Consider the following 14,556-nt stretch of genomic DNA (forward strand, 5'->3'; position numbering starts at 1 on the left):
TGCCACTCCAACTCCCGCCTGCATAGCCAGAGCCAGGAATAGAACTAAGTCCAAAGCCAGAGGCTGTGTTTGATCACTGGAACGACAAACGGACTGGGCTCCGCCTAGGTTTGCGTCGAGGGGACTGCAGGTATACTTCGGAACGGAAATTTCGACTTCGCGTAAACACACAGCGTTCTCGGCCCCAAGGCCAGGAGGAGCGAAAGCCGATTACACAGCCTGGAAGGATTCGGGCGCGCCGTGGCGGCGGGATCGAACTTCAGGGATTTGATCAGCCTTGTGGGCCAAGCGGGAGAAGGTTCTCGGCTTAGTTAGGGCTTCCGAGCAGACCAATGAATTGCGTTGCTAATAATGCGATCGAAAAGGATCATCTTGAGCGTAAGATCCATACGATACATACGTACAGTACAGCCTTACATACATACAGTAATATACGCTTGACGACTACACGGGTAGATACATACGCAGGATGCATCTGGCCACATGGTCTTCACCCACTCTAGACTTGCGAATCCAACGACCCAACGCTGTAGGAACACCCAAGTGGCCAGAACGGACACTTTCTGCTATTGCCCTGCTGGCACCAGCCTCGCCGGGAACATGGAAGTAGGTCTGAGGTCATCTCGAAGTCTGCTGGTGGATTCTTCGAAATAGATGCCATTCCCCCGAGCCCACAGGGTATAATAGTAACTCCGGCCGTCTGGGACGGAATTCAGTGTTGAAAAGGGTTCTTACGTGCAGCATTCACCCGTGTCACTCCAACAAACTAAGGGAAAGACGAAGGGATCAGCCATGGCTGCCGCCCAAGATGATGGCGCGCAGCGGAAGCTTGCCTATACTCTGCTCTTGGAGCTGATGTCGTACGTTCATCCTCCCCCCCTTGTGCACCTATTGAATTGTTTATGTTCATGAGCTCTGTTGATCCCTCTCCCCTTCCTTACCACCCCCTCCTCCTGTTCGGTTCCTGGTTACGCTTCGTACTTACACCCCTATGCACTTACCAGATACCAATTCGCCTCACCAGTCCGCTGGATCGAAGCTCAAGATGTGGTACTCGGCCAATATCGCGCCGAACGCATCATTGAGATCGGCCCTGCCGCAACGCTAACCAACATGATCAAACAAACCGCCCAGTCCAAATTCTTGCACAGCGACCGAGCCACCCTGCTGCAACGTCAGTTCCTCGCCTCCGAGAAACAGGGGAAGGATATCTACTACGAGGACCATGGCGTTGGTATTGGCATTGATGCGGAGGCGCCTGCTCCGGGTGCCAAGACCCAAGCCCAGGCTTCCACTGGCAGTCCCACTGCTCCGGTGGCGCCCTCTCCCGCCCCCGCCAAAGCAGAACCGACTGGTGGCATGGAAGCCATCGAAGACCAACCCGCGCGAGCTTTTGAAATCGTTCGCACACTGTTGTCGAGAATTCTGAAGATCCCCCTGACAGATGTAGTCGGGACGCAAAGTATCAAATCGCTTGCCGGTGGTAAGTAGATTTATTGAGCTCTCCCGCTGCGATGGATTTATCAATCTAACAACGACCGCAGGCCGCTCAACCCTAGAAAATGAAATCATCGGCGATCTCGCCAGCGAGTTCGGGTCTCTCCCCGACCGCGCCGAAGACCTCACAGTCAGCGACCTCAGCGCTGCCCTCCAAAAGACCTTCACGGGCCAGATGCGAAAGGTGTTACTGAAAGCGCTCCACGCGATGTTCGCGTCGAAAATGCCCGGCCAATTCACCGTTGCAACGGCGCGCACATACCTCCAGTCCCGCTGGGGCTTGGGTGCTGGGCGTCAAGATTCTGTCTTGTTATTGGCGATTGCGCAGCAGCCCGGAAGCAGACTGAAAGAGGAGCCGGAAGCGCGGTCGTTCTTCGATGGGCTCGTACAATTCTACGCCGATGAACATGGGTTGACGCTGGGCGCGGATTCGGGCGCCGCGGATGAGGCATCGGGACCAGGGGGAAGTTTGGTGATGGATCAGAAGACGTTGGCAGCCTTGACGGGGGGGCAGCAGGCGCTGTCAAAGGCGCTCTTGAAGATCTATGCTAAACACCTGGATATCGATCTGGATGGGGACCGGCGTGCGGTTCACGATTTGCAGGCGACCGTGGAGAAGGATCTGCGGCTGGCGCTGGACCAGATTCATCAGGAGCTTGGGGAGGATTTTATCGACGGCGTCCAGCCCGTGTTTAGTGCGAGGAAGGCAAGGAGGTTCGATAGCGCTTGGAGCTGGGCGTTGCAGGATCTGCTACAATTGTATTATGAGGTGTCGAGGACGGGGGGTGAGACAGAGGTGGATCCGGCGGCGAATCGATGCAAGCATATTGAGGATGCGGCAGACCCCAAGCTGTTGGATGTGTTGCAGCGGATTGTAGGCCGGTTCGAGCAGCAGCCCGTGCTGTCGTCCTTGTTTACGCAGCTTGCTCAGCGATGTCGGGACTCGTTGCTGCACGGACGGAGATACCTCGCGCAGCCGGATCAGCGGGGCCCGCGCACGACAATCAGCGCAGAGGGCGAGATTTCCTACACCGAGCAGGGCCGCGCTGAACCAGTGCCTCTCGCGGATCTGGTGTATCTTCCAAAAAGCACGGAGGCGAAGGCAGCACCGCTGGAGCCCTTCCTGCATCTGAAGCAACGAGCCGCTGGTTCTTCGGCTTGGACATACAGCCGCGACCTCACGGAGAAGTACCGCGCCGTCCTGGAGCAAGCCACAACCGTCGGAGAGTCCTTTGCAGGTCGCTCGGTTCTCATCACTGGCGCGGGCGTTGGGTCCATTGGCGCCGAAGTACTCAAGGGCCTCCTAGCCGGCGGTGCTCGCGTGATTGTAACTACGAGCCGTTTCTCGTCCAGCGTGGTCCGCATGTACCAGGACTTGTATACACAGGCTGGTTCTCGCGGGTCAGAGCTGGTCGTCGTGCCCTTCAACCAAGCCAGCGTGCAGGATGTCACCGCGCTAGTCAACTACATCTATGACGCCCAGGGCGGCCTGCACTGGGATCTCGATCATATCCTGCCTTTTGCGGCGATGCCCGAGAATGGCCGAACAATTGACAAGATCGACCCGCATTCCGAATTGGCTCATCGGGCCATGATGGTCAACACGCTGCGCCTGCTCGGTGCGGTCAAGGCTCGCAAAGAAGCTCAGGGCGCGCACACGCGGCCAACCCAGGTCATCCTGCCTCTCTCCCCCAACCACGGGGTTTTCGGTGGAGACGGTCTCTATAGTGAGTCCAAACTGGGCCTGGAGGCACTCTTCAACCGCTGGCACTCGGAAGACTGGTCCGATTACCTTTCCGTCTGTGGCGCCGTGATCGGCTGGACCCGGGGAACAGGTCTCATGAGCGGGAATAACGTGGTAGCGGAAGGCATCGAGGAGCTAGGATGCCGAACCTTCTCCCAGCAGGAAATGGCGCAGTGTCTCCTCTGCCTCATGTTCAACCCAATGTGCAGTCTTTGCGAGGAGGCGCCTCTCTACGCCGACTTATCGGGCCGCATGGGCGCGGTGCCAGATCTCAGACAGAAGGTGCAGGAGCTGCGCAAAGAGATCAATGAGACAGCGGACACACGCAGAGCTCTTCTGGAGGAGCTGGAGATGGAAGCCAGATGCACTGCCGATTCCGAACCCGCGAAAGCTGCGGCCACCCCCACCCCTACAGCTCACGTCCGTCTGGACTTCCCCCCGACCATCGACTACAACCAGGACATTAAGCCCCTCGCAGCCGACCTCCAGGGTATGGTCGACCTCGACCGTGTTGTCGTGGTGACCGGGTTTGGGGAGATCGGACCGTGGGGCAACGCGCGCACGCGATGGGAGATGGAAGCCTACGGAGAGTTTTCCCTCGAAGGCTGCGTTGAAATGGCCTGGTTGATGGGTCTGGTCCAGTACGAGAACGGTCCCTCACCGGGCTGGGTGGACGCAAAGACCCACGAGCGTGTCCACGACCATGAGGTTAAGCAGAAGTACGAAGAGCACATTCTCTCCCACACCGGTATTCGTCTCATTGAGCCCGACCAGTTCGGTGCGAACTACCACCCCGAACACAAGCAGCTGCTGCACGAAGTGCTCATCCAGGAGGACTTCCCGGAGTTGGAGGTGCCCGAAGCTACCGCGCAGCAAATGAAGCTGGAGCACGGGGACAAGGTGGACATTATCCCCGATCCAGAGGGGCGCGATCAGGATCAGTGCCGCGTGGTTTTGAAGAAGGGGGCAAAGCTGATGGTCCCCAAGGCGCTGCGGCTGGATCGGACGGTCATCGGGCAGATTCCCACGGGCTGGGACGCGCGCAAGTACGGAATCCCGGACGATGTGATCTCACAGGTGGACCCGGTGACCTTGTACATGCTGGCCTGCTCGATTGAAGCACTGCTCGCTTCGGGAATCACCGACCCCTATGAGATCTACCGGTATATCCACGTCTCGGAGGCGGGCAACTGCGTCGGCTCCTCCCTGGGTGGCCTCAACTCGCTCCAGCAGATGTATCGCGGCCAGTACACGGAAAAGGAAGTGCAAAAGGATATCCTGCAAGAGACCTTCGTCAACACCATCGGCGCCTGGATGAACATGCTTCTTATGTCCTCTGCCGGGCCAATCCGCACTCCCGTCGGCGCGTGCGCAACCGCAATTGAGTCCGTAGAGCTGGGCTATGACACGCTGATCAGTGGCAAAGCGAAATTCTGCTTCGTCGGCGGCGGCGACGGTTTCGGCGAAGAGCTTCTCTATGAATTCGCCAACATGAAAGCGACCGCCAACACGGTCGATGAGTTCGAGCAGGGCCGCGAGGCCTCCGAGATGTCTCGCCCCGCGACAAGCACGCGCAACGGCTTCATGGAATCCCACGGCTGCGGGGTTCAGATCCTCACAACAGCAAGACTTGCCGTCGAGATGGGCCTGCCTGTACGCGGCGTGATCGCCTTTGCAGAGACATCCAGCGACAAGGCGAGTCGGTCGGTTCCTGCGCCTGGCAGGGGGATCCTTTCCAAGGCCCGTGAGGCGCGATCCTCCGCGCCCTCCTCTTCACGCGTTTCCTCACCACTGCTCAAGATCTCGAACCGACGCAAGCGCCTCGACTTTCGCAAAAAGCAGATCGAGTTCGCTAGGAAAACTGCCCTCGAAGAGCTCGAGCTTGAAATTGCCCACATTGAGGAATCCGAGGCCGAGGATTATATCCGCGAGCGTACGGCACAGATTGATGCCGAAGCACGGAAGGATCTCACAAACGCCCAGTACTCCCTGGGCAATGCCTTCTGGCACAACGATCCCAGCATAGCGCCCCTGCGCGGGGCATTAGCTGTCTGGGGTCTTACTATCGATGACCTCGACGTCGCCTCCTTTCACGGGACGTCCACGAAGCTGAATGAGAAGAACGAGTGCAGTCTCATCCAGGCACAGCTCTCTCACCTCGGCCGCGCAAAGGGGAATGTCATCCTCGGCGTCTTCCAGAAATATCTAACCGGACACCCCAAAGGCGCCGCCGGAGCATGGATGCTCAACGGCGCTCTGCAAATCCTGGACACCGGGATCGTACCGGGGAACCGCAACCTCGACAACGTGGAAGCCGAGTTGCAGAAGAACGAGCAGATTGCGTTTTTAAATCGGTCCTTGGAGACAGGCCGCGGCAGCATGCGTGCGGTCAGCGTCACTTCTTTTGGATTCGGACAGAAGGGCGCGCAGACCATTGTCGTGCATCCCAAGTATTTGTTTGCGACGCTGGAGGAACATGAATATAAGGAGTATCTGGACAAGCGAGCGAAGAGGCAGAAGAAGGCCGATTCATTCTTCTATCGGGGGTTGGCTTCCAATAGGCTTTTTGAGCTGAAGAGTGCGCCGCCATGGGCACCGCAGAAGGAGCTGGAGACGCTGCTAGATCCCACAGTCAGGTTCTAGGGAAGGGGAGGTGGTGTTGGCTGTTGTTGTGCGATGGTCTTGGACTAGGGTTTTCCTCTCTTTCGTGATTTTGCTTTTAGATCTGGAGTTCTGCATAGCAATGAAGTATATAGTAATGTATATGTCAATTGTAAATCATGCTGCAATACGTCGTTCGGGGTGTTAACGTGCTGGATTGAAGGCTGAGGCGGGATCGAGTACTCCTGGGAATGATATATATATAAGATGCAGTGAGAATGAGATCTGCCCGTTTATGCCACCGCGCTAGGCAACAGCATATCCATGTTTCCGCCAGCGTCCACGACGCAATGGTGATGATAGGGTGGCTCGGTAAGCCTATCTGAAGCAGGATGTAGTCTACGTAGATCACAATGGCTTGTAGAGCTGTCGTGCAACAAGAATCTGTAGTAAGACGGTCATATATACAACAGTGTGTCCATACTCGAGTATCTTGTGGGACCCGATGCCTGAACCACATAAGTTTACTGATCTGAATTCAAAGAAGCGTGTCGGAATAAGAATAAGTATATATGCACATTCATCACCAGGTATCACAAAACTATAATAAAAGGAGGCGTTCAGCAGACAATATGTTATTGAGACACCAATTCTAGCAAACAATAATAACAGTAAATTCATCACTCCTTAAACCACTGCACGAGGCCTGAACTCAACCAAGGGGCCCTCTTTAGCAGCCGTTATATGCAAGGCCAGCTGGTACTCAGCATCCTCATTTACGTTGACACCCTGAGGCAACCGCATATCGAAAGCATACAAAATATGGCACAATGTTAAAGTCAGCTCAACGTACGCCAGCGGCTTCCCAATACACCCACGAGGCCCAATTGAGAAGGGAGTAAAGCCCGCGAACGGCGAATAATTGCTACGATACGGCTCAGGCACCGCGTCGGGTCCCAGCCACCGTTCTGGGACGAACTTGAAGGGCTGCGGATATATTTCCGGGTCGTGCTGGATGGCATATACGCATGTGCATGCTTCAAGGCCCTGAGGGATGTACTGTCCATCCACGGTGGCACCACCTGCGTCGGCCTGGCGCCAGAGGGGACCTGGGGCAGAGGGCGACAGACGCATGCTCTCTTCGATGACTGCGCGGAGGTACGTGCAGGAGTTTACTTTTGGACCAAGACAGATTTCAGCGCGGGATTGGAATGTGCTGCGAACTTCTTGCACGGCGCGTTCGTAGACTTTGGGGTGGTTGCAAAGGTAGTATATGGACGCGGCCAGGGCGGTCGATGTGGTATCGGTTCCTATGATGGTGGGTTAGTTTCCTATCCATGGAGAAGAAGATCCGATTTACAGTACCTGCGACCACTAATGTTGCGCTTTCGCCGCACAGCTCCTTGAAGGAAAGAGGCTCCTGGGTTTCCGGATCGGTTGCATCGCGCAGCAACGCGAATGCCCCTTTCAGGGAGCCTTTGGCTGACATGGCCATTCCCTGCTGAATGATATTGTTGACAAACTTGACAAACTGATTCCGAGCTGCAATGGCCGCGGGGAAGAGGTATTTATCAATCTTCGTGTTCTTCGATCCGCCCGCCTCGATCAAGCAGCCAACACGCACATTGGACACTTCAATCAGGTGAGGCACGTTTCGGTATTTCTTCTCTGTGAGCGATGACCAGGGCACGCCGAAGATGACACTGCACATGACGTCAAATGTGAACCAGTCGCCTGCGTCCATCAGTTAGGGTCAACAACTTGACGCAGATACAAGGGTTGACTTACACCAGTGGGACATGTTCTTGGCCGGCCCCCAGTTCCCATCCGGGACAATTTCACTTGAATCGTCGTCTCGCCGACGAAGTGCCGTGCAAAGCTGCGCGATCTTTTGCTGAATGGTTTCCTCGTAGCTGCGGAAGGCTGCGTCGGAGAATGCCTGACTGATCAAGCGGCGCTTCTTGCCGTGCTTGCGCTTGTCGATTGTGGTCAAGGTGTTTGTGGCCTGGTGGACCAGGGCATTGTATTTCACCGACTTCTTGAAAGTCCTACCGTGGGAGTATATTTCTACGGCTGGTCAGTACGACTTTTGGGATACGATGTGATGCAGTATTGGAAGGCCTCATCGCACCTTTCAGTCCCGCAGCGGTGTTGATGCTCAACTCATTAGGGCCGTAACGTACATACGGACCTATGATAGAGAAGTGTCAGCTGTTATCAACTCTGAAAAGGATTCAATGCCACCTACCGTACTTCTCATGGCAGCGCAACATATCGATGTGTTGGTCACCTTTCCATGAGTGATAGACCGCATAGTAGTTGGTAAGCTTGCCCAGTAGAGGCCCTGGGTACTTGGAGTATGGGTGGAAGTACAATCGACGAACACAGAAAATGGTGAACTATCACACTGTCAGTCGCTACTAACTCAGTGAGAGGAACTAAGGCGAGGTAATGATACCGCAAGCACAACGACGCTCATCCACACCGCGAACGCGGCCAGGAAGTTGGAAGTTGCAAAGTAAGTATGCAGCATACTGGACTGCGTATCTTGCTCTCTCAATTCGGATATGTTCTGTCTAAGCAGGAAGAGACTGGGCTGAGTCAAATACCCAAAGGGAATGGACAAAAATGGCATCATGAGATGCCAGGGCGATGTGCGCAGCCTCGCGCCCAACGTTGCAACCCCACATTCTGACGAGCCCTGCTCCCTTCTTTTCCCGTCATGATTGACTTAAACTCAGCCTTTGCGGTTGGAACATGGCAAAAGAGTATGGAGGATGAAGGATCGGTATCCTTGTGTATCTGCGGTATGGCGTTCCGCATGGTGCCACGTTGTATGGGCCCGGGGCGGTATTGTATTACGACGGACGGTATGTTTTCCGTCTGTAATCTTCGTCACATCTCGTTCCCTTGTCGATCCATCTGCCTGCTCGTGGAGGAGTACTACAGCCACGATTGCGCTCCGAGGAAAGGTTACATCGCGGCAATAAGGAAGCATGCCAACTCGGATGTTGGCAACCGATATCTGATGGATTATCCATCCGCCCAATATCTCCAGCTGAACAGTGCTGTTAGTTGCCTTTTTAGTGACCAGGTCCTCAAGTTCACTCACACGTTCACAACGAACCGATTGACCATGGCGGACCCAGAGCCCTCGTACCTTTCTCGATTTTTCTCCTCCCAGTTCTCAAGGCTTCCATATCCTACCCAATGCTTCAAGGATGAAGTAATCCTAGTGACAGGGGGGAATAGCGGGCTCGGTCACGAGGCCGCGCGACACTTTGTGCGGCTACAAGCCGCTAAGGTTATTCTGGCTGTTCGCGAATCACAAAAAGGCGAGCAGGCGAAGCTATCGATTGAGGCATCCACCAAGGTACAAGGTGTCGTCGAGGTATGGCCGCTGGATCTAGAAGATGTCCGCAGCGTCCAAAGCCTGGCCGCCAAGGCATCCAGTCTCCCCCGTCTGGACGTGGTAGTTGCAAATGCAAGTATCTCAACCAGCAAATGGTCGCTAGTTGGCGATGTGGAACGAACCATCCAGGTGAATGTTTTGTCGACATTCCTCTTGATTCTGGCCCTCTTACCGAAGATGCAAGAGCAAGACATGGAGGGCCGGATCCGTGCGCGTCCCCGCGTCGTGGTTGTCTCCAGCGAGGGCCACGAGACGACGGCTTTCGCAGAGCAAAATGCCCCGCGGATTTTCGACGCACTCAGGGATCAGAAGCAGGCGAACATGGATGAACGGTGAGGATCCCCGGATACCGACGTTACCCTTGAAGTACCCTTTTAGAACAGCTAGACTGATCAATTCTCAGCTACGATACATCCAAACTTATCCAGCTCTACCTCGTGCGTGCCCTTGCAGAACGCCTTAGCCAGTCTGATAAACCCCCGGTGACACTCAACGCCGTGTCGCCGGGATTATGCAAGACCAGACTTCGTCGTGAGACTCCGCTTGTGGCTCAGCTTTTGACCAGTCCCGTCATGGCTATGCTTGCTCGCAATGCAGAGGATGGAAGCCGAACATTGGTCCACGCCGCTGCGGCTGACCACGGTGAAACAAACGGAAAGTACCTCCGTGACTGCAAGGTGACTGAGTGAGGATTCCCCGTCATACATTACCCTCCCATCCATTCCCACGTTGAGGACACGAGCGCTGACGGGCTGAATACAAGAAGACCTGCAACGTTTGTACGCAGCCAAGAAGGCCGTGCCACGCAGGAGAGATTGTTCCAGGAACTTCTGGAGGAGCTGGAGAGGGTCGCTCCTGGAATTCGGAATAATATCTGAGCCTCTAGTGGACTTTGTACGTAACGTCGCTCAACAGATGAGTCTGATATCTTGATTGTTGGGTGGAAGCTCCGGTGAGACGCCCGTTTTAGTTCCCGAGCATTCGCCCTGATTATTCGCTCGTCCGGAAGATCCTCAACCTGGGACCTGGACCCACCAACGGGAGCTCCGAGGAGGAGGCTCGACCGGACATAATACCACTGGCATTAACAGTTCGCCATCTCGGCGCATTCTGCCTCGAAATGGCAAGTTCTTCGGTGCAGCCAATGAACCCAACGCATCAGCCCACACTCTTGGCAATAAAATGGGCTCTCAGCCGGCCAATAGGAACCAGCCGTAGGATCTGTTGGCTTCAGCCTCACTGCAGTGGTTGGACCTTTCGTATGTTGTGTTCCAGAATAGATGAAAGGCAGATCATTGTGGAGAAGCCCCTCGGGGCAGGGCCGTATCGGTATGCGTATTGCTTTCGATGGTCTTACTAGTGGCAAACAATATTCTTACCTGTTGTATCCGTACCTTAGACGATACAAACTTTGAAACCAAGGAATAAACTCAGGAATAATATGGGATGGTAATCTATTGCCGCTCAGCCCTCAAAGGTGGATGCAACGATATGTAGCAAGGGATGCTGAGAGTAGTGAAAGGGGAGTTACCGCCGGTAGACACGGATAGCAACCTGGTTACTAGATGGCTCGGGGAAGGATGCAGCAGTTCCTGCTGAGGTCGGTGAAAGGGTTCGACTCTCGCTATTATTGACATCCTCGCAGTCGCGCGCGAGGGCTCGTCATTACAAAGGCATCACGTGCGGGCCCAACCATCCTCCATCCTTCGTTGCTCGCTCAACGACCTTTTCTCCAATCGTTCACATCAAGCATATACGACACCGGGAGGCTGTATTACCATGAGGTGCGAGGAGCAAGATGAGGTTTGTCGCTCACTGGAGCATCCGGCTAGCGACACAGAAGCCGAGGACGAACACACTCCCTTAATCCCAGATTCATCTGGTGCAGTTTCACCCCCAACTCCATTGTCGGGGAAAGGAGTCCTGCGAGTAATTCTACTATGTGCGTCGGCTACTCTAATTTTGGACATTGGTCTTGCGGTTGTTCGTGCGCCGAAGATCCGCCTGTTCGAGTCCATCCTGTGCCGGGCATACTATCGAACGCACGGCGATGCCTTCCCAGTGCCGATGCAGAACATTCCCGAGTCCCAATGTAAGACGAAGGAGATCCAGTCCGGAGTCGCGCGCTTGATAGGTTGGCAGACGGTATTTGACGGGATTCCCGGTATGTCGATCACAGTTTCAATTACAATGAGTATGCGCTGTTGCCAGATCAACTGCCCTAACCCTCTGAAGCCGTTTTCCTGGCAATTCCCTACGGAGCATTATCAGATTCCAAAGGCCGCAGGCTGGTTCTATTACTGTGTTTCCTGGGCCTGGCGCTGTCGACTGCGTGGGCTTTACTCGTGTGCTGGATGCAGTGGCCCTTAGAATTAACGTGGATCTCGTCTTTATTCCAGTGCCTAGGGGGGGGGCCGGCGGTCGCTACCGCAGTCTTGGAAGCCTCCCTTGCCGATGTGGTGCCGGATGATAAAAGGTAGGTGATCTGTTCTGGTTCTCCTGTATACAATACTACAACAGGGCCTACATCCTGACGCACACTGCTCAAAAAGGTCCACCATCTACTTCCAGTTGCAGGCTGCGGTATTGATTTCCGATATCCTTGCAAATCCCCTGTCGTCTGCATTGATGGCCCACAATGCGTGGACCCCCTGCTTTCTAGGCGTAGGCATTCAGGTCGTTGCTACCGTCTTGCTGATGGCACTACCCGAAACGCTAGACTTTGCTGGGGGGTCACGGTCGTCGGATGCGTCGATCGATGGCTGCAAGGAAGAGGAGTCGACGCTGCGTGGCTGCTTGGCAACGAACTTCCGCAGCATCGTGTCTGACCGCAACGTCGCTGGTCTGGTATTCAGTCTTCTCATATTGACCGTTAGTGCGGAGTCGCTGGATTTCCTCCTGCAGTACGTTTCGCAACGGTACGGCTGGTCAATCGCTCAGGTATGCAGGATCTAGCATTGTTCTTTCCCTGCCCCTGTCTTGCCCCATTCTCGTCCTTTGGGTTGATAAAGACTGACGTAGTTGCAAATCCTATCTAGTCGGCGATGCTTCTCTCTCTACGGGCGGCGGTAGAGTTTGGGCTCCTACTCATCCTGGGGTCCCTGCTCTTGTTCGTCCAGAGTCAGGGTCTCCGTGATCCCCAACAGCGTGATCTATCAATTGCCCGGCTCAGTCTAGGGCTCATCGTCGTAGGGCTTTTAATACTCTCGCTGTCCCCCACCGTCGCCCCGGCAATCCTTGGTGAGCGTCCGAGTTTCTTTATTTTCCCGCCCGCTACAAATTTTGCACCCAAAAGGACACACACAAAGAGAGAGACAGACAGAATTACCACAGCATTTGTGGCTGGTGCGGCGTTGCGGCCCTCCCCTGCCCCTCACTACGTACACCCGCACCTTTGATTTTATACACACCCACGCGCCTACCATATTCACCGCTGACCGGGACAGGCCTAATAGTCTACACCCTCGGCGCGGGCTTCCAACCCGCCGTAATGAGCCTTCTCGCCTCTCTCTGGAAGGCGTCTAACCCTTCCAATCTCGGCAGTCTCTACAGCACCGTCGCCATCATCCTCGCGGTGGGCGGCGTGATCGCCGGTCCGTTGATCTCCATGATGTATCGGATCGGCCTTTCTCTGGGCCATGGGTGGGTGGGCCTACCTTATTTTGTGGCTTCGGGTCTCTGTGCAGGGATTGCGGTTGTTTTGTTGTCGGTTAGATTACCAGAACGAGGACGAGAATCAGGGAGACGTGAGACGTGATACCGGTCTGTCTGAGATTTGAATTAAAAAAAAATGAAAACGGAACGAATACAGGAATGGAATGACATGAGATGAGCTGCATTGTGCTACAGTGGGACGAATGGATGGATAGATGGATAGATGGATCACCCTGCAGGCAGGCAGCCATGTTTTTGTATATACATAAGTAAGGACGGGCAGGGGATCTGCATTTGCTGGGGGATGCGAGAGGAGTGATGTGGAATATAAAAGAGGATGGGTTCCTATTGTTTGGGTTTACCTCTCTACAGATCCATTACAGAGGTGACTGTTAGTTACCACAAACTTCGGTTCTGCTATACATGATCAAACTTATTTCGCTACTATCAACCTCATATCCCTGAAGCAACGAACATTGATGAGCATCACCACTACATTTCTATCGTCTTTTTTTCGCACCATCCTTTTTACAAACACCAAATTAAGACGGATATCTGATGTTATTTTTCGTTCAGGGGACATATTTTAGCCCAGTACATCACCTACTTCACTATGCTAACCCAGCAAAAACAATTACTTCTTCGGAATCCGCCTCATATTGGTGACAAAGGGAATCACTCGTGCATTATCCACATCCCAGATATGTTCCTGGATATACGGATCACTCTTCAGACGCTCCCAGATCTGCTCTCTGCCGACATCATTGACCACCATCACAGACCCCTTGAAGGGCCGACGAGGGTTTCCAGGGAAGGTGTGCTTCTCGAAGATGGGCCCTGGACAGACCAACGTCTTGGTTTAGTGATGATTGAAGAGGACGAGTTGGCATGGAGATGCGATGATTCAAGGAGGAGAAGGGGATGGAAGGGAAGAGAGAAAGGGTATGAGGAAGGGAGAATAATGGACGGAAAAGACTCACCAGCCCAGGTAACCCATTGTTCCTTGTGAAGACGCACAAAGTTGGGGGAGTGCCGGGGGCGAATTTCAAGCCGACGGTCAAGCTAGGCCAGCACAACAATATCAGAGGAGGCCCTGTTGAGGAGCTAGAGTGGGAGGTGATGGGGTCGGTCTGGCCAGATGCCATTACTCACCACATTGGGCATATCGGGAAAGAGCACTAGCCATTCTCTCGCCGCAGCAGACGAGGCCTGCCTGCCTCTGAGATGAGAGAGCTGAAGGGCGGAATTCCGGACCGCGCCAATTCTGATCGCCATACGCATCCTGAAGTGAGACAGAAGACTTGATCGAGTGAAGGGAGAAGTGGATCTGGTTCGATGGGTGTACACTGCGATTACAGCTGCCACTGACACCTCCTTGATGGCTGGCCCCCATTTTATGTCCTACCTTCAACATTTCTCGCCGCCATTTGCCATGCGCTGCTCCCTTTAGGCGACCCACTGACCACGGGGTTGGAGAGACGTTTGGGCCATGTACAGTGCGTGGCGGAAGCTCGTTGGTGGAGGCTGAGGAAATTAATAGCAGCTTCAGGATCCAGGTGATCAATCAGCTGAACTCTGGGGCTGCGGATACGATTTATTGATGGTGAGGATGAGGATGTTTCCAGTTGGATATACGATATAGTGTTGT

At 54.5% G+C, this 14,556-nt stretch overlaps 4 protein-coding genes across 4 annotated transcripts; 3 read left to right on the forward strand and 1 right to left on the reverse strand.

Annotated features, from left to right (window-relative positions):
- Window positions 1-752: 752 nt before the first annotated feature.
- Window positions 753-6,533, forward strand: BJX67DRAFT_390216 (uncharacterized protein; the record flags this gene model as incomplete). Its single annotated transcript, XM_071034607.1, has 6 exons — window positions 753-860; window positions 1,005-1,483; window positions 1,545-5,872; window positions 6,180-6,214; window positions 6,267-6,314; window positions 6,515-6,533. The coding sequence occupies exons 1-6, from the start codon at window positions 793-795 to the stop codon at window positions 6,531-6,533; spliced, it is 4,977 nt and encodes a 1,658-aa protein (XP_070883052.1). The 5' UTR covers window positions 753-792.
- A 2,445-nt stretch (window positions 6,534-8,978) lies between these two features.
- Window positions 8,979-9,943, forward strand: BJX67DRAFT_384076 (uncharacterized protein; the record flags this gene model as incomplete). The annotated part of the gene is made up of 2 exons (XM_071033591.1): window positions 8,979-9,586; window positions 9,658-9,943. 2 exons carry the CDS (start codon window positions 8,979-8,981, stop codon window positions 9,941-9,943), a joined length of 894 nt encoding a protein of 297 aa, XP_070883053.1.
- Window positions 9,944-11,033: 1,090 nt separating this feature from the next.
- Window positions 11,034-13,157, forward strand: BJX67DRAFT_390219 (MFS transporter; the record flags this gene model as incomplete). Its single annotated transcript, XM_071034608.1, has 5 exons — window positions 11,034-11,418; window positions 11,490-11,730; window positions 11,807-12,194; window positions 12,293-12,494; window positions 12,710-13,157. The coding sequence occupies 5 exons, from the start codon at window positions 11,034-11,036 to the stop codon at window positions 13,009-13,011; spliced, it is 1,518 nt and encodes a 505-aa protein (XP_070883054.1). The 3' UTR covers window positions 13,012-13,157.
- Window positions 13,158-13,454: 297 nt separating this feature from the next.
- On the reverse strand, window positions 13,455-14,507 carry BJX67DRAFT_362050 (uncharacterized protein). Its single transcript, XM_071029946.1, has 3 exons — window positions 14,061-14,507; window positions 13,889-13,970; window positions 13,455-13,745 (listed from the first exon to the last, which is right to left on the reverse strand). The coding sequence occupies exons 1-3, from the start codon at window positions 14,187-14,189 to the stop codon at window positions 13,543-13,545; spliced, it is 414 nt and encodes a 137-aa protein (XP_070883055.1). The 5' UTR covers window positions 14,190-14,507; the 3' UTR covers window positions 13,455-13,542.
- Between the last annotated feature and the right edge of the window lie 49 nt (window positions 14,508-14,556).

The sequence above is a fragment of the Aspergillus lucknowensis genome (genome assembly GCF_044049455.1).
Source record: "Aspergillus lucknowensis strain CBS 449.75 chromosome Unknown BJX67scaffold_44, whole genome shotgun sequence".
Lineage (NCBI taxonomy): Eukaryota > Fungi > Ascomycota > Eurotiomycetes > Eurotiales > Aspergillaceae > Aspergillus > Aspergillus lucknowensis.